The sequence below is a fragment of the Octopus bimaculoides genome, chromosome 10 (genome assembly GCF_046866305.1).
Source record: "Octopus bimaculoides isolate indiv1 chromosome 10, ASM4686630v1, whole genome shotgun sequence".
Lineage (NCBI taxonomy): Eukaryota > Metazoa > Mollusca > Cephalopoda > Octopoda > Octopodidae > Octopus > Octopus bimaculoides.
The window spans coordinates 86420608-86446224 of NC_142937.1; the positions used below are offsets into that span (position 1 = coordinate 86420608).

A 25617-nucleotide genomic window follows, 5' to 3' on the forward strand; every position below is an offset into this window, starting at 1 on the left:
TTGGTAATGCATTTAGTTTTGCATAACAATAGCATAGGGCTTGAAACTTTTCAGCATTAAATTGCATGCTATTCTTTTTTGCCCACTTGTATATTTCATCTAACTTATGTTGCAGGTGCATAACATCTTCAGGGTTCTGTATTACTCATGAGACTTTTGTATCATCTGCATAATTTGTGAACATGATATATGTATGTATATTCTCTAATGAATGGTGAGGACAAGATACATACAAGTATATATACATGTGTGTGTATGTGTGAATGAATACATAGTAATATAAGAAATGTAAAACTTACAGTTTCACCTTTCATGCCGACATCACCAGTAATTCCAATAGGTCCCTGGAAGAGAAATTTTCAAAGAAAGAATAAATTATTTGAATATAGAAATAAGAATTTTACTAAAGAATTTTCTAATACTGGTTTCAAATTTTGGCACAAGGCCAGTAACTTTGAGAAAGAGGTAAATCAATCACATCGACCCCAATGTTCAACTGCTACTTATTTTATAAACTCTGAAGAGATGAGAGGCAAAGTTGACCTCAGCAGAATTTGAACTCAGAGCACAAAGACAGAAAAAAATGTCAGTAGGTGTTTGCCTGGCATGCTAATGACTCTGCCAAGTCACCACTTTAGAAGAATTATCTCATATTTGGAACTTTTTAATCTGTCTTAACAAACAATAAAGTGATAATTTTTTTTATATTGTAGTTAGGTGATTTTTATCTGACATTATGTATTGAAACATGACATAAAATGCCTTGCTCAAGGATGCAACAAGATACCTACTCTAGGAATAGAACCAACGACTACACTCACGAGTCTATTGCTTCTTCTGACAACTAAGGTCATGTGTCATCATTGTATCATGTTAGAGTCATATAAACTATTTTAAATTTGAAAGCACTGTGGTATCAATTTTTGTTTTCGTTTTCTCTGGTCATTTATATACAATAAATATATTACAGTGGAGTAATACACAATAACATACACTACTATGAAATAAAACAAAAATTATAAATATTATTGCACATGAGTTATTTAAATTTATAATATAGCTTTATAATGATTCACAGCTATTGCCATTTGATGTATATTGAACTTAGATATTGTCTGTTTTCTTCACCCTTCTGGACTTCAGTGAGTTTTAAAGATTTAAGGACTGGGACTTTGGATTTGCTTGTTACTGTGACTGCTGACTTCCTTTTAATTAGTGCTAAGATCCTGTTGAGCTTTATAATTAGAAGAACCTTATATACAAAGCATCCATATTTAGAAATGAATCTAAGCTTTACAGTGTCTACCTAAAAGGGAAGCTCCACTTTATCTGCCATCCCTTCCTATCCTAAGTAAAGAGGCAAACATCTGTAGGATTACAACAATAGATAAAATAAACTGATAAAGCAGGTATACTTACAGGTGGACCAATTGGCCCTGGTAGGCCAGGTAGACCAGGTTTCCCTTGTGGCCCACCAATACCAGGTGGTCCCAAAGGTCCAGTTGGGCCAGGTGGACCCTAAAAAAGCAATGAAAAATATTTATTAATTTAAGATAGACATAACAACAAACATAACACACTTACAGACATCACACACTACATACTGCTTGTGTATGGCTGCTTATCAAATCTTATGAAATCATTTGTAGATTGTTTGATGGCTGAATGACTCTCCCTTTGAGATATAGCTTCAGTTGTAGACAAGACGATATATATTTGATTGGAGAAGCTTCTCCTGTCTTCTGGTATAATTAGCTGATAGAGCCCACCATTTAATATGAAAGTGACTACATTTATAGCTAGAAGCTTCTTTTCTTTGTTCAGGAATTAATTTTCTTTACGATTTGCATTCTATGGTCTTTAACAGGAATACTCTTAAGTTGTATATTCCACAACACCAAAATTTGTGTAAAATATTACCTCTTCAAATGCTGCTTAATTCATGAACAGTAATGATTATACTACTATAACAAGACTACCAATTATGATTGAAGCTATAATGCAAATTGCAATTGCATCAATTGGATTAACTGTCTTTAGATTGGATTGATTGGTCTTTAGATAAACTTAACTGCCTTTTAGTTTGCTTATTTAATGATGTGGTATATAAACGTAAAGTTTCAACACCACAATGCCTGTTTATTGTAAAGCTTATACAGCAGTTATTACAGCAGTAGATTTGAGGTTATGTTTAAAATCCTAATTTTTTATTTATTTTTTTACCTTGCTATGTCATAAAAATCTCTGACTAAAATCAGAGATTTTTCAATTCAGGATTTTGGGAAAACTTCTTTCTTTTTTTTTCCTTTTATATTTGCACTCTTGTAGTCATTCAAAAATACCTATGTTGAAAGTATATGGGAAAATAAAATAAATATAACTTACATTTGCTCCCTGTGGGCCAGGGGCTCCTGGTGCACCATGAGGTCCCCGTGATCCCTTAAAAGAAGAAATAAAAATTTGAGTAAAGAACAGGAAAGAAAAAAAAAAGTGATAAATTCTTAAACTTTCATTTCAGATGAAGAATTTGAAAATTTTCTCTTTTCAGAATATTGTGATTTGAAGTTGTGTTATAATATTGATGTGTGGAGGTGCAATGGCCCAGTAGTTAGGGCAGCGGACTCGCGGTCATAGGATCGCAGTTTCGATTCCCAGACCGGGTGTTCTGAGTGTTTATTGAGCGAAAACACCTAAAACTCCACGAGGCTCCGGCAGGAGATGGTGGCGAACCCTGCTGTACTCTTCCACCACAACTTTCTCCCACTCTTACTTCCTGTTTCTGTTTCTGTAATTCAAAGGGTCAGCCTTATCACACTGTGTCACACTGAATATCCCCGAGAACTACGTTAAGGGTACACATGTCTGTGGAGTGCTCAGCCACTTGCACGTTAATTTCACAAGCAGGCTGTTCCGTTGATCGGATCAACTGGAACCCTCGACGTCGAAACCGACGGAGTGCCAACAACAACAATAATATTGATGTAGATCTTATTGTTCTCTAGCATAAGATATTTTATTGTCAGTATGCAGATTCCTCCAGAAGACTGTTGTAATTTAACCCCAGGTCAACTCAGATCTCACATACCTATGGTTAAAAGTATTTTAGTTATGACTGTTTTATCTCTTCCTTCAACAACTACACTATCCAATGACTCCTTCCATTATTTCGATGCTAGCATGTAATTTTGAGGATGATTTGCTAATTATTTCTAGCAGATCAAGTGGTCTTATTGACATTCCCTCATTAGCTAAAACATCTCTCATTGGATTAAGACCTATTATTTTGTTGTTACTGCTGTTGCAGTTTGCTCTGACTGGGTATTTCTGTGAAATAGCAGTAACTGAACTGATTGAATGAAATATTCAGTGGATGCTTTATACATACAACAGTTACAGGTCTTGAAAATATTTTTCCAAATATGACAAAGAATAAGAGTGAAATGTTTGAATTACATTGAAGATATACTAAAGTGATATCATGTATAGAAAATACTTCTTAACAAATCATCATCATCGTTTAACGTCTTCTTTCCATGCTAGCATGGGTTGGACGATTTGACTGAGGACTGGTGAAACCAGATGGCTACACCAGGCTCCAATCTGATCTGGCAAAGTTTCTATAGCTGGATGCCCTACCTAATGCCAACCACTCCGAGAGTGTAGTGGGTGCTTTTACATGCCACCGGCACGAAGGCTAGTCAGGTGGTACTGGCAACGGCCATGCTCGAAATGGTGTATTTTACGTGCCACCTGCACAGGCCCAAGCACACCGTTTAAAATAATAACTCAAATGCTGTATTAATTTGATGAGATAATAAGGAGGCCTGTATGTAGTTGCTGATCCAGAATGATATCTGAACTTGATGATATAGCAGATAAATTTCACATAAAACCAGTTTCTTTGCATGAACTTGTTTCCTTTCAACATCCTAAAGATGAAAAGAACTACAAATGAATGTCCCTTCATGTGTTTTTATGTCCAATGGCTAGATACAACTTGACAGTAAGTGCATGATCAGAAGAAGGAATTACATATGCTTTTCACACCTCATATAGTATTTCAGGTTAATGTTTCTTTGATGGAATAGAAACAAGATAAAAAGATTTTCTTACTTGATTTCCTTTGGGTCCAACAGGACCTTCAGCACCAGGTAAACCCTGAAATAAAAATAAACATTAGAAATTAGTAGATAAAAAAACAGCATTTTTTAATTGAACGTAATTTTTGCATTTTTATTTGGAAATGTTTAGCTGAAGTAGCCTTTTAATACCAAACCATCTGAGACTGCCCATTCTGGAGCTTTATTCAGATTAGAATCTCCACCATTGATTACAATGTGAAAGATAATAAGATTTCAGTTGGTCAACACTGAAATAGTTTATAACAATATAGAAGGTTAGAGGAATCCCACAAGGCCCATTCCAAAACCTTAATTATAATGAAAATTAATTGAAACAGAAGCAATCTACTCATTTAAAATGAATCATGAAAGAGTTTAGATCTGCTTTTTGTATTTCTTTCAATTAGTGGAAAGGAAATAAATCTACTCCTGGATGATTGACATGTGAATTGTTGTTATCATCTCAAAATGTTATGGTACATGGATTTCAGGTGAGCAAATAGAGCAAATCTGGAATTAAGTGTCATGATGAAAGACCTTGATACTTAATGAATTTTCTTCAAGACTATATATCCAACTGACCATCTGCTCTATTTATTTAGCTCATGAGGTACATAGATACTGATTGCTTACTAAATGATCTAATGATCCCCAAGATGGTTAGGACAGATTGTGAAATGTGTAATACTTACAGGTTGACCAACAGGTCCTGGAGGGCCACGTGGTCCCATGAAACCTCTTGGTCCCTAAAATAATCCAAATAGAAATGAAATGAAATTAAGACATGTACAAATGTTTATGAAAGATTCAAATAGTAAAAATGTTGAGGGATAAGGGATAAAAATATGTAACTATGATTTTGAAAAATCAAAGATTAATGTATAAAGTCCAAGAGACTCAGGTTAATATTAAGAAACTGGAGTCAGTTACTAGAAATAATCATCTTAATTATAATTACCATAAAATCTGTAGATAAATCAAATTAATGAATGAGAATGCAAGGCTAGTAATTGAAGGACTGCCATTTAACAAAACTTGAATCTCTTCTCCTTAAAATGTGGTTAATGCTAAACATTCTCTTGTCATTTCAAGGACAACATAAATTATTGTATCCGACATTGTAGATTTGACAACACATAGGTGGCAAAATTATGTAAAGCATCTCACAGCACACATCACCAGATATTGTTTGTTTCATGATGTAAGTTTGACAATAAATGCTTGACAATAATTAGGAATTACACCACCCAGCAAAATGATTAAGTTTTATATGTGAAAATGAGCTCCATTCAGTCGAAAAGTGATTTTGAGTTCTCCCACATCACCTAGTTAAAAATAGAAAGTCTATTCACTTGGAAATTAAAGATTACTTGTTTCAATTTAATCACATCTCCCCAACAATCAGACTTTCTCTCCCAGCAAATTTTAAATCATCATTGTTTAACATCCACTTTCCATGCTAGCATGGGTTGGACGATTTGACTGAGGTGTAACTATGAGATTACAGAATATTAGGATTAATTAATCAGATTAATAATTAACCAAATATGAAAGATGATTATAAAAATACATACCATTTCACCAGGGGCACCTAAAGATCCCTGTACTCCTTGCTCACCCTGACAAAGAAAACAAACAAAAATATATTGATTTTGTGTCATTTCAGTCACAGATTTTAATGAACCTGTGTATACAGGTTGTATGTATTTATTTTATTTTGAGGTTTTATTATGATATATAAAAGTATTGTTCATAAACATTATTGATGCAGTATATGAAAAAGTTAATAGAATTTTATTTCACTCTGATTTTATGAGTTGTCACTTGTCCTAGTGACACACACACACACACACATATACATGTGTGTGTGCATGCCTCTAATCTATGTATAATCTTTAAAAAGAGAAATTCTTCTAAATACTTACTTGTTGGCCTTCATGTCCAGTTAAGCCAATAGGTCCTTGTGGACCACCTAAACCCTACAAAAAGTAAAAAAGAAAGAATAACAATGAATTCACCATCAAACCTAAAAGTTTCTGGTTAACAATGCTATTTCAAATCCAATAACCCTCTACTCACCACATAATTTCCTCTCTAGCTTATCTCTTAATATTTACTAGTCACTGGTTTTATATATTGTCATGATGTAAAACTTTGCATTAACAGAAGGTACAAACAAACAAATAAGCAATGATCGTTCACGATCTGAAAAACAAGCTTTCATTCCAAATATATACATGTTGGTTAGCCCTAGGCCATCACTAAATGAACAGACTCTGATTATAAGCTATGATCATCTTGTTTTTTCTTTGCCTTCAGGGAATGTGCATTTAAGATTAGATGAACCATTATCATACAACATTTCCTTCCCTTTTTAATTCAGTCGGGGACTTATAGATTTGGCTGCCATTTCTAGTAGCTCAGGTGATCAGTGACCATGTAATGGTTTCCCCAAGGTCAGTGGGGTTGCATCTTGTTCTGTTATCTTTTTGGCATTATGTTGTGATAGTTATGCTCAGTGGTCTTACATTCAATATTGTTGTGTTTAGTGGTGTTGTGATGTTGATTTGGCAGTTTTGTCTCCTGTGATATGTTGTGTTGCAGTGTTGTTGTAGTGTGTTGTTGTGTTCAGTTTTGTTGTGTTATAGAGTCATGTTGAAATGTTGTATTTAGTAACATTGTGCTGCTGCATACATTAGTTTATAATATTGTATTATGAACTGAAACTCACATAAAATTCATTTAATCATTATAGTGTTGTAAAACAGTTAATATTTTCTAAAGGAAAGGGGGCGAACAGGCAGAAATGTTAGCATGCCTGGCAAAATGCTTAGCAGTATTTCGTCTGTCTTTACATTCTGAGTTCAAATTCCAGGGAGGTCGACTTTGCCTTTCATCCTTTTGGGGTCGATAAATTAAATACCAGTTGTGTACTAGGATCAATTTAATCAATTGCCCCCCCCCCCCAAAAAAAAATTTCAGGCCTTGTGCCTTGCATAGAAAAGAATATTTTGTTAAGGGGTCTCAGATGGCCAAGTGGAATGAGTGTAATACAACCTGAGCAGATGTTTGTTAGCATCCTGATACTGGCATTGTACCACATTTGCCACCATTTCAACTGTTCCTAGTATTTGGTTATTACTTTAGTTTATTACCCTAGAAAGGATGAAAGACACAGCTGACCTAAAAGGGATTCGAATTTAGGTTGTAAAGGACCTGAATTGAGTACTACAAGGCATTTTTACCTGATGCTTTGATTATTTTATTAACCCATTGACTATGTCCCTCATCTTCAGGATTAGGTAGAAGACTAGGGTTACTGTCAATAGAATAGTTAATTGTCTACATGAAAGGATAACAAGTGATTACTTACTCTATCTCCCTTCTGACCAGGCAGTCCAGGTAGTCCCGGAAATCCTGAAAGTCCCTGAATAAAAAGAAAGGTAATAATATTAAGTCATATGATATCATATTGAAGAACATCAATAGAATATCCTCAAAATTAAGTTAAACCAATGTTTTTTTCTTAAATTGATTATTTAAATTTTTTTTAGAAATGAAAATGATTCTTAGATAATAGTAATTATAATTATTTACATAAAACTAATTAATTTTGTTTAGTCACAGCTGAGATCAAGTTGTAGTGCTTTATACAGGTTTCAAAATCGTTAGATCTTTGAAAAGCATTTAACATCGATCTGTATAAATATTTTTATACTCTTTATAAATTTTATACTATCCATTCTTTATCATGGCCACAGTTAAATAGTTGGAACCAGTAATAGACTAAGGTTTATGGATGAAGAAATAAGTGTTCTTTGCAAGTAAAACTTACCTTGTCACCAGGTGGACCTGATATACCTCTTTCTCCATCTCTTCCAGGTCGGCCCTGACAAATAGCAAAGACATTAAAATTAGCCCCTTCAAAATATTTATACGACACCAAAGAAAATATTACTTTTTGAAACACACATACACACACACACACTAATATTTCTGATAGTCCACTGCCCTTCAAAATAAAAAAAAATTTTAAAAATTGCTATCAAACTGTACTTACTCTTTGGCCGGGCGAACCAGTTATACCAGGTACTCCTGGAGGACCAGCTGGACCCTGGGTTCCAGAAATTAAAAAAAATATGTATATGTTAGATCACATTAAAAAATAACCAACAGCAAAACAACAATAACAGCAACACATACACACACACATATATATATATAATATGTGACAATTATTCGGTAGTTATGATATGTATTATACCGAATAATAGTCACATATTATATTTACAGATAAATTCCTCTATTTACATAATATCGAGGTCTCTTTCATTCTTTTGTTGTCTTGCCACTTATATCAATATATATATATATATATATATATATATATTAATATATATAATTAATATAAACAGCAGTTTGCACTGTTTCAACAAAAGGAGAATTACAAGTATCACTAAGTGTGACTAGGGTGTTAGGAAACACATACATTGCTAGAAATAAGAGCTAAATTGCTCTAATGCTGTAGTTAATGCACATGATTGAAGACATATTCACTAACATGGACCATAATCGTCCGAAAAGTGCCATTCAGGAATTCTTAATACTGACATGTCAGTTTTGACAATTACTGTTGCCTCATCAGTTAAGACAGCTTTGCTTTGTCTCTTTCCGAACTCACTTAGCCATTAGTATTTATGTTTGCATCATTTAAATTATTGGATGGTTTTTGGCAATTCACTAATGTGTGCACATAAAATTAATATAAACAGCAGCTTGCAATGTTTCATGAAAAAAGGGTGACTAGGAAACACCAACGTTGCTAGAAATAAGAACTAAATCACTCTAATGTTGTAGTTAACTCACATGAATGAAATGATATACACTAACAGGGACTGTATATATATATTCTCTATAAGACACTTACTTCTTCACCAGGAACTCCAGGATCTCCTTTAGAACCATCTAGACCAGTTGATCCCTAGAGTAAGAATGAAAAATATAAAAATAATATTATAAAAATGATTTCCATTTTTTTTTAACCATAAGAGTGAAATTCAAAAATGAAATTTTATTTTTTTTCTGATGATGATAAAATGTGCATCAGATCTAAGGGCCATAACTCTCAAAACAAATTTATATTAATGTTGCAAGTCTGGTTTCATTTAGATAACATCTTTGACAAGCTCATTCCTTTTCTTAATTTTTTGTGGGATAATATAAAGAAATTTTTTTCAGTTATTTTCTTTTCCAGGAAATATATATATATATATATATATATATATATATATATATATACACATAAAAAAAAACTTTAGGAAATAAAAGATAAAAAATAACTTATTTCTGAAAGAAATTTACATTCTGAATTTACTGAAATTGTATTTCATTAAGAGACAAACTACTACTACTACTACTACTACTAAATATTTCTTTTGAGATTGAAATGATGAACTGTTACTTACAGGTGGACCCGGAATACCACTCATACCTTGTGCGCCAGGGGATCCCCTCATAGCTAACTGAAATCGGAGAGAATAAAAGTTAACATCATATGAATATATAATACATTTTAATATAATGCATGCACACACATGCATATATATCTACATGTGTATATATAAGTGTGTGTGCGTGTGGGCATGTGTTATATATATATATATATATATATATATATATATATAAATATATATATATATATATACATAAGGGGAAAAATTGAATATTAATTTGATTAATATCAATTTAAACCAGTGGCCTAGCATATTGAGAAAATCTGAAGATTCAGAAAAATGATATTACATACATTAAAATTCCAATTTGAAATAAATGTGTTATGAGGAAAAGATAACATTAGCTTAAATGATTAATATATTATTCATTTTCATTGTGACAAGATGGGCAATAAGTCCAGTCATGTTTCAGTCTTTTTAGACCTCCTCAGTGAATTATAGACTTCACTGTACTTACTGAAGTAGTGGTGAAAGACTCATTAAATATATGTGCAATGTTATGCACAAATAGGCATTAAGTATTGATTTAAAAAATAAATCGCTAATGTTTATTACTCTGAGATGCCAGCTGCATGAAATTTAAAATAAACTGATTGTTAAGATATTTAATGCTGTCATCGTTATCATCATTATAGTCAAGGTGCATCTTCCAGAGAGGTAACATAAGCTCTCCAATGGTGTGGTTCACCTTTAGAAAGTTAGGTGTGGATAAATTTTGTGATTGCAGTTTCTAAAAAACAGTGGCAGACTTAAGCTGCCTCACAGTATAACACCACCACCACAACATGTTCCATTGGTGCCTTAAGCAGAATTCAGTATGCTGCAAGCATGTGGACCAGGACCCCTGTTTAGGCCAATTGCTGCAATTCCTCCCCATCTATCTTGGAGTCCATCAGAAAGTTCATGGATGCTGGCTAACATCCTTTCACTAAGTAAAAAGAATAAAAAAGGTTAATGAAAAAAAAAATGAATAAAACAATTGTTGTGTATGTATTAGTTACTTACCATATGTTGACTAAGCATTGACCTCAAATTATCAGCCTGGTTATTTGGACCTTTTGTAGCGTCCCAGTTCAACTGAAAATTACAAGGATTAGCAACGATTAGTGATTATTTTAATAATTACTAAACTATTATTTAAATTTACAACATAAATCAACAACATCGAACTTTTACTTGAAAAAATCAATTACAGCATAAAAATCAATTGAATTTTCAAATTCTCTATGAAACAAACATTTTTTTCCTCACATCCTTGGCTTTGTTATCTCATTCTGTATAATATATACCATCCTAGAGTAATATTACCATATTGGGTGAGTTTTTTTTTTTTTTTACAGTGATGTTTTTTTTTTTACAGTGATGTTTTTTTTTTTACAGTGATATAAGACAGGATTTAAAACTCAGAAAGTCTGGGCTGGAACAGATATGAGAAAGAATTCCTTGTGATGCTCCGACCATTCCACCAATCTACCATCCTAGATTAATACTTAATGGCCTCAAAAGAATACATGTGTATAAGTGTGTGTATATATGCGTGAACTATAGAGATTTTTTTTAATAAATCGTTGAATGAATCAGTGATATCAACAAGCATAGCAATAGAGTAATACTTACAGGTATAATGAATACGTGTCCAGGGGGCCCAGGTAATCCATTTGCACCTGGGAGACCATCACGTCCAGGATATCCCTAAAAAAAAAAAGAAAATATTTTATGAATTCCTTTTTAGACACGGCAGAAGTATTATGTATGTTTAAAGTGAAAAGACAGAGAAATATGATGTGCTGATCATGGTTTTCCTAATGTCATAAAGGATCTTGGGACTGTGGTAATAATCTGGACTTCATATCCACACAAAAAGTTAGTATCTATTGTCAAGTTTTTAAAGTTATTATTATTGTGTAGCTCTAGGTCATGGTTCAATGAGCAGACAAGATTAAAACCATTCTAGGCATCACACCATCTCATATTCATGACTACATTGTCAAATGTGTCTTTCTTGTTTTTATTTTTTTAATGGCATAGCATGATTAGAGGGCAATTTGTTTGCTGTATTTAGTAGGTCAAGCAACCACATAGAGGTTCTTTATTTGGCTCATGGTTAAAGTTGTAGTTTGTATCAGCTTATTATAGATGTTCCTCTTCTTCATGCAATGTAGATAGGCGTAGGAGTGGCTGTGTTGTAAGTAGCTTGCTTATGAACCACATGGTTCCGGGTTCAGTCCCACTGCGTGGCACCTTGGGCAAGTGTCTTCTACTATAGCCTCAGGTCAACCAAAGTCTTGTGAGAAGGATTCGGTAGACAGAAACTGAAAGAAGCCCGTCGTATATATGTATATATATGTGTATGTATGTGTGCGTGTATATGTTTGTGTGTTTGTGTTTGTCCCCCCAACATCGCTTGACAACTGATGCTGGTGTGTTTATGTCCCCGTAACTTAGAGGTTCGGCAAAAGAGACCGATAGAATAAATACTAGGCTTATAAAGAATAAGTCCTGGGGTCGATTTGCTTGACTAAAGGCGGTGCTCTAGCATGGCCACTGTCAAATGACTGAAACAAGTAAAAGAGTAAAAGAGCTATCCCAGAAAACAATGTTACCATATTTTCTGGCACATTTTTCAGACCAAAATTTACAGCCATAAAAAGGTAGTTGTTTGACTTATACACCAAGACTACTTTTGAAGACCAAAAATTCCATGTGAAATGTGGCAGGATTCGTAAAAGCAGTGGTGATGTTTACTACATGTCCACTATATCAATTTGTTTGATGGAAAATATCATAGATCCTCTCCAGTTAATCATATATTTAATCACACATCATACAGCAAAATTGTTTTTTCTCTGTGAACATTCCTAGCCAATAAGAAATTTTGGACATGTCAAATGCTGTGTGGTGTAAAGTACAATTAATCTTGGTCAGTTTTCATAAAGCGACAATCAATGCATTATATATTATATGATAGACTGTTTATAATGTGAAAAAGCTTGTAAAACAGCTATACCCAGTTTATGGGGATTCAAAAGAAATTTGAAATATGGTAATTCAATTTTAGTTCATGTGTTCTCAAAACCTTAGTTTTAAATCAAAATAACATTCACAGCAAGATTAAGTGTATCTACATATCCAAACTATATGTTTGGATATAGTTTTCATGTAAATACTCTGCTGGTATTCTTTATCTTTGATGGTTTGTTAGATGGGTACGTTTTATTTATTGGTGATGAAATCAGCTTGGAATGTGTGAATGTACTTAACATCAGTAATAATTTTGATGTCTGTCTCGGTGCAGTCTTTCTCTGGATGACGTATATCCGATGTGGGACAGTCTGTCTATATGTGTGGATTTATGTGTTGGTGTATGCATATATATTTATATCATCATCATTGTCACTGGTGTATGTGTCTAAATACATATATAAAAGTATATATGTAGACACACACACACACACATGCACGCACACACACAGAGCTATTCATATGAAGTTTATATAAATTCAAAAGGAAATACTTACCGAATCGCCCTTGACTCCACTTTTACCCGGTGGACCTCTGGGGCCTGGGGATCCTCTAGGACCCTATCAAAAAGAATAGATTAATTAAATATGGGAAAAGAGTATTAGAATAATGATGGTGATGATGATGATTTTTGTACTGGACTGATGATATTTATAGACAAATTGAGAACTTATGTCAATATTTTAGGGGCAAGCATTTGGCTCACACACTCACAAATAACTATATGTATGTATATGTATGTATATATACATCTATCTGTCTATTGATTTATCTCTCTCTCATATATATATATATATATATATATATATATATCATAAGGAGAAAATGGAGAATTTTAACTGATGAAATTCAATTTATTTACATTTGGTCAAAACTCTCTGTAACCTACAATTGTTACCATAGTTAACTCAATCAATTACAAATTAATAAATTAAAAACTTGCATCTTGATGTACCTCTAAACTCAAAATAATTATATATATATATATATATATATATTTACCATTGCCAACACTGCCACTACTACTACTACTACAACCAACAAAATATGCCCCCACGTGGACTATTGACACCAGTAAGGAACAATTATGAACTCTTCATTTAATTTCATTTTTTTTAAATATGTATTTTTGATAAGGTTCGTTTTAAAAGAACGGAAACATATTAAAAATATCTCTGACTAAATTTTAAATTAAAATTCATTTTTTATATATTGGCATTTTCAAACTTCTTTTTTATAAATATATATATATATATATATATATGTATGTATGTATGTATATAATATTTAAGCTCATCATCATCATCATCATTTTATGTCTGCTTTCCATACCAGCATGGGGTCTAAGCCAGTTCTTAATAAGAACCTCTACTTTCTTAGACATGATGAAGGACCATGCCTTGCTCATATAATTTGTTTAGACTTGGTTTTTATTGCTGGATGTTTAAAGAAAAACATAAGTGCTTGTCAATTCTTATTGGGTGTCACTGCCCTTATAGGCAGATTGGAAGACCACATCTAAATCATGTTTCAATTTTGGTTTGGTTTCTATGACTGGATACCCTAAGAAAAATATAAAGTGTTGCTCCTATTGAGGTGGAGATATGTAGAGGAGAGAACAAAAGTGATAAGACTAGCATAAGGCCTGCAAGATTAACCCTGCATAAACAGGGAAACTCTTAAAATGTTTATTGTAGCCGTATTGTTTTGTTTTAGTCAAAAGTGGTATGCAGTGACATAATAAATTTACTACTTACATAATATACCCTAAAATTTGTTTCATATGAACCACCACCAGATCCATCATCTGGAACCTAGAAAGGAGAAAGATAAAATATAATAAAAAATAAATATAAAAAAATATAGAAATAATATAAGCAAATGTGAAGTTAATGCGAAAGAAAACAAACATAAAATAATAATTCGATAATAAATATCTATACTGTGTGACATTAATAGGTGAGGTTGTGATATTCACAATTTCTCAATGATGGTAGAAATGTGGGCTTTAGATTTTAATTTTAAAGAAATCTTTTTGTAATATAGAACAGTCACACAGTTGACACCACCTTACTGAATTTTAGTTTTAGGGAAACTTAGCTGCAAAGTCTAGCAGACTGAGCAGCCACTTAGACGATTCCTTGTTAGCCCAGTGAAAATAAAGTGGAGGAGTCAGTTCAATTAGAACTCAGAACTAGAAGATATAAGACTCGCTGTTACTGTGTATTCCATGTTCGTTATCCTTACTCTCTTACTGCTCTCCATGCAGCGAATCTCTGCACAGCAACAGAAGGAGTGAAACACAAACCTATGGTGTTTCTTGAGAGTAGGGACTAGATTGTAGATTGTTTAAGACGCTCATTCTAATGGTCATTAACAATGTTGCAGGCCTGTCCTGTTAGAGCTGATGAGCAAAAGGAACTGATTAAGCAGACCTAAGATCTGGCTGATATTCAGCCAGAGCATCTTTTTGATCTAAGGTGTCTGAGACTATATTAATTTAATGATATTTTTTTGGAAAAGAAGATAAGGTTCAATTTGAAAGAGATTTGGCTGTTATTTTTAGTTAGCTTGTGGATCTGTCTCAATATGTGTGTGTAGCTATGTGCTTAAATAACAATGTGGTATACATATAAATGAGACAATGTGTTAACAGTGCACATTCTGAATATTTGCAGCTGGTTTGATGTACAATTTAAGAGGATGAGCGATGTAAAACTGTAAGGAATCTCCGTAAGTTTTCTGAATCAAATGTCAACTTACCGAAACCACATTAGTAGTTGCAGCATTTGCGCCAGCTGCTTCAATATCTGTTGATATACCAAAGCTGCGACTTTGAAAGGCTTTATTGCAGCTTGGACAGTAGTATTGGCAGTGGTCGTAGGCAGCTGCAGAATCATTGACGATCAATAGATCTTGAATGGCTCCCTGAAAAAAAAAGAGAATTAATTATTTTAGTCTATAAGAGAGATTCACGTCGGGGGTCACCAGTTATAAGAACTGGATGAGACATGATGGCTCGGCCATCTCTCCCCAGTTCTTATAATCATTAAATCCAGAAATACAACAACACGAGGGATAACGGTAACAACAGAACATAGTTTATTCTAGGTTGGTGTAGAGCCGTTTCGTTCCTGGGTGATCAGGCATGCCGCTAGAATACCAAAGGAAGCTTCGACCACATGTGGGGGTCGAGTTGGGACATACGTGTTGTCACCACCGCTGCTGGAGAGAAAAGAGATACGTGTTGTCGCCACCGCTGCTAGAGAGAAAAGAGAGGGAACGCTAATGCTTTTTCTCCACCTCTTGCATTGCGCATGCGTGTTCGGATACTTCCGCTGACGGCAAATCCCTTGCACATGCGTAATGGCACTTCCCAAGATGGCGGCCACACGCGCCACTACAATGTCTCCCCCCCCCCCGAGTACATAGCACGAAACAAGGAAAGATTGTAGAGAGCGCGGAAACAAGATGGCCGCCGAACCCAGAAAACGCGGCTAAAATTATACAATGAAAAAAACAAAAATTGTTTTGTTAAAACAAAGAATGACAAACTCAATAAATTTGCAAAGCAATGCTGTGTCGGATGCAATAATGGAAGCAAAACTTTTGCATCCGACACGATGTGAGTAAGAAAAAGGTTCTGTTCAACATGAAAAGTTCAGCCAGACCTAGAGATAAAGGGTCTGTGTGAAAGAAAGTTGCAACGAAGGTGTTGGCATGAGCAAATGTGTATGCAAAGGTTGAAACAATATGTAATGTGTACATATTTTCTTTTAGCACGTTACTGTGCACAGAAATGGAAGAAAAACAATGTTTGTACAGAGAAATTAAATGCCGGCGGCACAAAAATGTAAAATGCATATTGTTTTGGAAAGTTTCTTTGGCCAATGCACTGTCCGGCCAGATCTAGTGACATAAGGGTCACTTGAGTTTTGTCGCAACGACGAAGGTGGAGTGGTTTCTGGTGTGTGTGTTTGTGATGGTATTGATGTTGGTGTATGCATTGGTAAAGATGTTGACAGTGGTGTTTGAAAAACGGGCACGTCGTCCACGGAAGTTGAGGGTTTGTCAAGGTACGCTTTTTTCAGACGGTCGACAGACACAATCTCTGTACGACCATTAGCGTCGACCTCGAAGAACTTTGGAGTGCGAGAAAACACACGAAAGGGTTGTTGCAGGAGAGGAAACAGAACTGACAGGGAGTCTCGTGAGAGCATCAACAGGGATGTTCTGCTTCCCTGGCAAATGATTGTGAAATATAGTCCAGGTGACTGAAAACACGAGGAGAGAGTCTGTCTGTTTTAGAAGACAGTGTGCACATTATATGCGCGGAATCGCTGAAAAAGTTGCGATAAATGGTGGAATATGGTGATAAGCGCAAACCAGATCAATCTTGGAAAAGATTGTGGAACCATGTGCGCATAGGAGAGAGAGAGAGAGAGAGAGAGAGAGAGAGAAAATGTTCGTAAAACAAAAGCAATGGTGTTTGCTTTTGTTTTTTCTTTTCTTCTGTTTGTGTGAGTGTGACCTATAAACACAATAATAGGCAGGCCTTCATGTAAACAAAGTGTATGTGTATACAAACATGGATGCATGTGTGTGCAAGTAATACAGAGCATAGAAAAGAGTCTATAAGGGCGTTAGAAGAAAGTCTAGACACAAGGATAGTAAATACCAGTTCTCAGTTAAAGTACACAGTAGATTGAAAGTCTGTATATAAGAGATTGAGGCGTGGAGGCAGAGCTAAGTCACATGTCGTGAAGTTGAGGCTTCTATGCCGAGCCGGGTACTTGATACAGGAGTTCTCGCAGGTTGTATTCGCTGTTAACCATGGTGAAATAATTCACAAACAGTGTTGAGATAGAACCTGTGCGAGTGTTGTTGGTTGCTGTGTACGTAGCAAGAAGTTGGTGTTGACCCTAAGAAACTGGAGGCGATGAAGATGGAGGTCTGTAAGCTGCTGAACGAAGTGTTGGGTCTCCATGAGGCTATTGTCGTGTCGTCGCTGGAACTGGCTGTGGTCGGCGGCTAGACCTCAGAAGGTGTTGCTTTGTACTGTCTGTAGAAAAAAATATTGTTGACCAACCTTACATCGTTGCTGCAAGGATGAAAGAAACACGTGGGTGAGAGAAAACGCTCGTGTCATAGTAGTTGATGGTTCAGTTTCCAGGCTGTATGGTATTTTTTTTTTCGAGGTAAGAAAACTGTTGCAGTTGGTTGTTCCATTCCCTCGTCTCTTGTGTTGTTTTTTTTTTTTTCGTCGTCCCTTCATTTTTTTTACGAGGTGTTTGAGAGATAATTCCGCTATCACGTCGGGGGTCACCAGTTATAAGAATTGTGGTGAATTATCACGTCGGGGGTCACCAGTTATAAGAATTGGATGAGATATGATGGCTCGGTTATTTCTCCCCAGTTCTTATATTAATCATTAAATCCAGAAATACAACAACACGAGGGATAACGGTAACAACAAAACATAGTGATGCGACACCCGAAAATACAAATTAATGTTATATCCCTATCTCCCGAGCTGGGTTTTGAAACCGTATTCTGGTTGTTGGTGACAATGGCATTTCCTTTGTCTTGTCAACAACCACAGCTATTTTTAGCGTAGGAGTGATCGCTGCCCCTTTCCGGTCAGCGAAAGTTCAGAAAAGCAGGATAGGAATTGTACTGAACTGACCCAGCTTTGGGAGGGGGTAAAGTAGCACTATTGAGCTATGATATTTGAGATAAATACGAGAACAGGAATTGGCGCGAAGCAGTTGGCCGGAGGATTTGGGGAGTCGAGTGGTAGTAATCGGCCGAAGCAGTTGGCGAGGATTTGGGTAGCAGTCGAGTTGGCTTGAGAGATGAAGTGAAGATGAACAATGATAAGTCTGACAGAGAGAAAGCTATAGTCAGCAGAAATGCATAGAGTCTCAGAGAGAGAGGGACAGAGAGATGGGATTCTGGCAGCCAAAAGAGATAGTCATAGTCAGTTGTTTACTTTTTGGATCGTACGGTGTTTGTGAAAGAAAGGAAGTTATTACAACAAAAGTTTGTCTAAATATTCTTCCAAGAAAAATGTACTTGTCGTTATGATGTATAAAGAAAAAGAACTGTTAACTGTGATGTTAACTTAAAAGAAAACAAAGAAGTGAAAGAACTTTTAAAGGACTCGATGTACGAACTCTTGTTTATGTAATGATTGCAAACCCTTGATTATGTTGCATGCGCTATTATATGCTATTGAATTTATTATTACGCAATGTTTTATTCTGATGTTTGATGTAAAAAGAAAAGGTTAGTTCCGCTACGCAACGTATGGTCTCCGTGTTGTTTCTTCCTCCCCTCCTTTTGCCTGTGTTGTTCTTCGCTGCGTGCTCCGGCCGGGGCTTATTGGTGGCCGTGGCGAACGTACCGACTCACTGAGCGTTCGACGTTCGCGCGCGTTCTCTCTTCGTTAAGGAGGTGCTTCGCGTGCGGGCGTTCGTAACAATAGTTTATTCTAGGTTGGTGTAGAGCCGTTTCGTTCCTGGGTGAATAGGCATGCCGCTAGAATACCAAAGTAAGCTTCGACCACATGTCGGGGTCGAGTTGAGACATACGTGTTGTCACCACCGCTGTTAGAGAGAAAAGAGATACGTGTTGTCGCCACCGCTGCTAGAGAGAAAAGAGAGGGAACGCTATTACTTTTTCTCTACCTGTTGCATTGCGCATGCGTGCTCGGATACTTCCGGTGACGGCAAATCCCTTGCACATGCGCAATGGCACTTCCCAAGATGGCGGCCACACGCGCCACTACAAGTCTAAAGCAACCATGAAAAATATAATCGTTACAATAAACGAAAATAAAACATGTGAGACACTTTTTACCTTTCCTATTTTACTTTAACATTTGATGAAACATTTCTAAATATCTGATCCTTAGAATTACCCACCATTCATAGTTTGTCTAAATTTATCATAGTTCTGTGACTGTGACTTTAGAGTTTTGCCAACAACAGCTTGTCGGTGTGCGAAGACAGCTGGTGACTAGAAAAAAAATGTTAGATGGTGTGGAAGAGGTTACAGTTACCTTTCATTTCATATGAATAAAATACTCAAACATCACATTTGCATCGAGTCCTTTATCAGTGTTTATTGTCTCAAGTATCTAAAGTTTCTTATAATAAATACTCTTAAGTAAATCAATGAGAGCTAAATTGCTCTCTTTTACACAAATTTTGTAATTATCTAAGAATGAAGAAATCATTTGAATAAATAACAAATATTCACTGATGATGAAACCTGGAATTATCCTTTCTCATTACAGCCAGGTAAATTAATCCAGTTTAGAAAGTTAAGTATTGTAACAATAGGCACAACACAATGCTTATAATAAGATTTGAACCTTGATCTCTTAGCTAGATTTAAATACTTTATTGACTGGTCCAGCTGAAGAATTAATATGTAAATATTCAAATTTACAGAAATAAAAGACCTTTCTACAGAAAAGATTGATATAGGCGCAGGAGTGACTGTGTGGTAAGTAGCTTGCTTACCAACCACATGGTTCCAGGTTCAGTCCCACTGCGTGGCACCTTGGACAAGTGTCTTCGATTATAGCCTCGGGCCGACCAAAGCCTTGTGAGTGGATATGGTAGACGGAAACTGAAAGAAGCCCGTCGTATATATGTATATGTATATATGTATTTGTGTATCTGTGTCTGTCCCCACAACATCGCTTGACAACCGATGCTGGTGTGTTTACGTCCCCGTAACTTAGTGGTTCGGCAAAAAAGACCGGTAGAATAAGTACTAGGCTTACATGGAATAAGTCCTGGGGTCGATTTGCTCGACTAAAGGCGGTGCTCCAGCATGGCCGCAGTCAAATGACTGAAACAAGTAAAAGAGTGAAGGGTATAAAATAATAATAGTAAATTAATATAGAAAAAACTGTTGCTGTCATGGTTGTAGGGTTCCGAAGTTTGGTTTGCAACCCCAAAGGTTTTGTGCTCAAAACTTTCATGAGTACGAGTATTTTACTGTAGGTCTGAGCTAAGCCATATCTTGTGAATAAAACTGGGAGATGGAAATTGTGCTGAAGCCTATCATATGTATGTATGCGTGTGCACATCTTAGTGTTTGAATTTGTTTCTTACTTTCTGACAACCAATGTTGTTTTGTTTATGTCTCCATAAGAAAAGGTTCCAATAGAATAAAGTATTAGAATTAAGAAAATAAGTACCAGAGTCAATTTGTTTGATTAAACCCTTCAAAGTAGTGCCCCAGCATGGCCACAATCCAGGGACTAAAACCAGTAGAATAATGACCCTTTAGCATTCAAACCAACCATTTCCAGCCATAATATATTCTATCCATTTTATGCTCAAACTGGTCAGATCCAGCCTCTCACACCTACCCTGCAATATTCACTCTAAAAATAAATAATCTCATCATTGGAATCTTAAAGGATTACATTTGACAAAGGAATCTGAATGCCAAAAGGTTAAACCGGCCATATCCTGCCCAAATATTCCATCTGTTTTAAGCCCAAACTGGCCAGATCTGACCTCTCACACCTACTCTACAGTGTTATTCTACGAATAAACAACCACATCCTAGAAATCTCAAAGCTACGAGATAATGCATGATTAATTCAAATAAATAAGGATTAGCTTTTAATAGGATAATCCAACTGCTAAAGGGATAAAGGGGTATACAACTTACACTGTAGTATTCACTTTCTAGCAGTTGGTTACCAATAACAACCAAACCATGATGGTCAAGATTGGACTTTCGTGGCAAATGGAAAGTCTTGTCCTGTTCACAGTCGAAGATGAATGTGACAGCATCACCTTTCACACTGAATCCGATACGATGCCATCTGGAAGCAGAAAGAATTGGTTTATTGTGTGTTTCAAATATTTGGGACTTAATGGTATATTGTGATAATATGATAAATGGTTATAATTATAATTATAATCAACATTATAATTATGATTATTATAATGAGAATATTACTACTAATAATGCTGCTGCAGTTGATGATAATGGTGATGACAGAATACTTCAAAGAAATTAATCAGGAAAACCACCACTCACTCGCCATCGGTCAGATTAATCTTCAGAGTTGGATAATACTCTGGTTCTGGAGATTTCTGGGTGTCACTGTAAAGCAGTCGGATCTCAGAACCAACCTTCAGTGATAGCTGCTCCCTAGCATCATCATTGTGATAAAGAGTAAATAAATTAGCAGAGTTTCCAACATCAGCTTTGAATGTGGCTAAGATGGAAAAGTTTACTGGAAAACCTCCTGCAAAATAGAGTAACAAAGATTTTTGTTATATTACAGATAAAGATTTACATTTTACTTGCTACAGGGTTAATGTTATGTAAAAGATTGAATAAAACCCAATATATATTACTGGTACTTATTAAATTAGCCTTGAAGTGATGAAAGATAAAGTTAAGTCTGGCAAGATTTGAATGGAGAAAGGAGATATGATATTGGGTTGTCTGGAAAGTTTGTGCCGATTTTTAAAGGAAAGAAAAAGGTCAATAAATACTTGCCATTACATTTTTAATCAACCAAATACGAACCATTTTGTTGCACAATGCATCTCCATCTTTCCTTCAACTTGAAAATACCCTCTTCCCAGAATTGAGGTAGTTTCATGGCAAATAAGTCGAAAGATAAGCTACTATAAATCGGCATGAACTTTCCGGTCAACCCAATAGTTTAAATATGTAATGCATCAGAACAGGTTTTCTTCTCACTCAGCAATTTTTACTGATTTATATTTGTGAAGGTGTGTAGTTTAATGGCTAGGAGTATTTGGCTCACACTCATAAGGTCTCACTAGGAATATATGTATGCGTGTATGCTTGTTTCTGTGTGTGAGTGTGCATGAGTGTATGCAAGTGTGTGTGTGTGTGTAACAAGGAAGACATGTTCTTGTTTGTCTCCTGTCGAAGCTTGATTTACACGTTCGCCACCACAACCTCAGTTAGGCTTAGCAGCCCTTCCTGTTTGTTTTCACTGTCCTGTTTGTGTTACCTATTTTGACCCTCTGCAAAATCCCAAATTTGATTTAATTTGCATTGCAGGAGCAACTGTTTTATCGAAAGCGAATATTGTTGTTAAATGCTCGAAATACAAGACAAGAAAAACAGCCAACAACTGATGAAGGGTCTCCTTTCTGTTGTTCGTTTTGTTTTCCATTTGTGTCTTTCGTTGTTTGAAAGAATAGTTCATGTACTTGTGCTTTGTATTGTTTTTGTTGTACATGTTTCATGACATCCTGTGCCCACATATGCAAATATATATACGTACAGATGTAAGTATGTACATATACATATGTACATATACACATATATATATTATTTTATATATATATATATATGTATATATATATATATATATATATATATATATCAAACAATAAGCAACACGGATTTCAAAAGTGATTGCAGTACGCACGTTTCATGCTACTTCAATTTATTTAAGTAATGTGAGCATTACCTTAAATGCAATATGAAGAGCAATCTTCAGCTGCACGAAAATGTAGAAAATGTAGAAAAAAGACATATTATAAATGTGGCAACATATTAAATCCAAGTTGGAGAGAGCATATATAAAATCCAAATGTGAGGAAGAATATATAAGTCCATCTTGACATAGCGGGGTCTATCAGGCTAGTAATTGATTCTATACAAAAGTTTTAACTGTCTCAGAATTCTATTGTTTCTTATCTAGTGGTGATAGCAAAGGGACAATTACTTATAAAGAGAGGGAAGGTGTAAGCAGTATGCATGGACAAGGCTATAAAAGTATTAGAATCTAGAGGTTTCACTGGTCATAGTAGTATCAGGTCATTTTATTACTATCAAAATGTTGAGGAATTATAGCCCTAGGTATATGGGTCAAATAGGTTTTTTACTTTTAGTCTGAATAGGGTAACAGTATAGTGGTACAGACAACAACAGAACTTTAACTAATGTTCTGTTGTTGTCTGTACCACTATACTGTTACCCTATTCAGACTAAAAGTAAAAAACCTATTTGACCCATATACCTAGGGCTATAATTCCTCAACATTTTGATAGTAATAAAATGACCTGATACTACTATGACCAGTGAAACCTCTAGATTCTAATACTTTTATAGCCTTGTCCATGCATACTGCTTACACCTTCCCTCTCTTTAGAAGTAATTGTCCCTTTGCTATCACCACTAGATAAGAAACAATAGAATTCTGAGACAGTTAAAACTTTTGTATAGAATCAATTACTAGCCTGATAGACCCCGCTATGTCAAGATGGACTTATATATTCTTCCTCACATTTGGATTTTATATATGCTCTCTCCCACTTGGATTTAATATGTTGCCACATTTATAATATGTCTTTTTTCTACATTTTCTACATTTTCGTGCAGCTGAAGATTGCTCTTCATATTGCATTTAGGGTAATGCTCACATTACTTAAATAAATTGAAGTAGCATGAAACGTGCGTACTGCAATCACTTTTGAAATCCGTGTTGCTTATTGTTTGATTTTTAATCACCCATCTTTTGGGATGCGATATTCGGGTACCTTCGCATAAGTACCATATTCAAACCTTGAATCTATATCTAAACCGTATATATATATATATATATATATATACCTAGGTATGCATGTGTGTTCATGTGTATAAATACATGTGTGTGTGTGTGTGTAATTAAAATATAATGAACATATGCTGATGGTATAAAGTGAGAGACAAATTAATGAGATTGAGTTCCCACCTGGTCTTGTCGTTAATTAGATTTATATCTTTATCTGATTGGTTGACTTCTTTCCATCATGAACTTGTAGTACACACATACATATATACACATACATACATGAATGCATGTGGATATGCATGTAATTATGGATATTTGCATATACATGAGTATTATATATATGTGTGAGTGAGTGTTAGTGCTTATGTGTATATACTACTATATGTGTGTGTGTATATATATATATATATATATATATATATATATATATATATATATATATATATATATATATATATATATATATATATATATATGAAATGCAGCATGGAATTTTGTCAGTGAACAGGTCGCGGTCTCAAAGCGACGAAAATATTTTGGCAAAAATTAAATTTAAATGTTGAAGTGAATCTAATGGTTTTTGTGTGCTTTTAAATGGCTTATAAACACCTTCCATGCTGCAATTGTATATATATATATATATATATATATATATATATATACATATATATACATATATATATATATATATACGTGCGGGTGACACGTAAAAGCACCCACTACACTCTGAGTGGTTGGCGTTAGGAAGGGCATCCAGCTGTAGAAACTCTGCCAAATTAGATTGGAGCCTGGTGTAGCCATCCGGTTGCACCAGTCCTCAGTCAAATCGTCCAACCCATGCTAGCATGGAAAGTGGACGTTAAACGATGATGATGATGATGTGTGTGTGTGTTGTGTGTGTATAATTAGATGTATGTCTGCTACTATTGAGTTCAGAGCCCAATATAGATTATCATCAGCCAGTCTGCTTCCAGTGCAGTGCTTTGCTTGCAAGTGTTCTTCGTACTTTACAGGTTGTGATTTATATGTAGTAAATGTAGGAGAATTATGATAAACACAAGTTTATATCATTAGCTGCATTTTACAATTGTGGTTGTTTGTAATATTTGATGTTTAGTTCCAGACAAACACAGAATGATTATTGCATATACTTCTTACATATATTGTTTAAATAGCATATAAGCATATAGAATTCAATAACACATGAGCACCGAGGATAATGAAACAAAATAATATGACTGTAAAGCAAAACTAATGCAATTAAACCAAATAAATTTCAGGGATAAATTAATTAACATTGAAGACACGACTGGTTGAGTGAGAATGTGTAAGGAAATTCCTAGCATGAGATTATTGTGATCAAGATATAAAAATAATATAAGAT

At 34.9% G+C, this 25617-nt stretch overlaps 1 protein-coding gene across 1 annotated transcript in view; it reads right to left on the reverse strand.

Moving 5' to 3' along the window:
- LOC106881622 (uncharacterized) overlaps positions 1–25617 on the reverse strand; it is a 136314-nt gene that overhangs the window by 51017 nt on the left and 59680 nt on the right. Inside the window, exons 3-21 of the mRNA XM_089358941.1 lie at positions 21728–21938; positions 21353–21509; positions 15419–15583; positions 14413–14469; positions 13153–13215; positions 11252–11326; positions 10640–10711; positions 9587–9643; positions 9049–9102; positions 8182–8235; positions 7957–8010; positions 7495–7548; positions 6047–6100; positions 5696–5740; positions 4814–4867; positions 4114–4158; positions 2386–2439; positions 1420–1518; positions 300–344 (exon numbers count right to left, since the gene is read on the reverse strand). Of these exons, the coding sequence (XP_089215067.1) occupies positions 300–344; positions 1420–1518; positions 2386–2439; positions 4114–4158; positions 4814–4867; positions 5696–5740; positions 6047–6100; positions 7495–7548; positions 7957–8010; positions 8182–8235; positions 9049–9102; positions 9587–9643; positions 10640–10711; positions 11252–11326; positions 13153–13215; positions 14413–14469; positions 15419–15583; positions 21353–21509; positions 21728–21938 (1469 nt within the window). The remainder of the gene's footprint in view (positions 1–299; positions 345–1419; positions 1519–2385; positions 2440–4113; positions 4159–4813; positions 4868–5695; positions 5741–6046; positions 6101–7494; positions 7549–7956; positions 8011–8181; positions 8236–9048; positions 9103–9586; positions 9644–10639; positions 10712–11251; positions 11327–13152; positions 13216–14412; positions 14470–15418; positions 15584–21352; positions 21510–21727; positions 21939–25617) is intronic.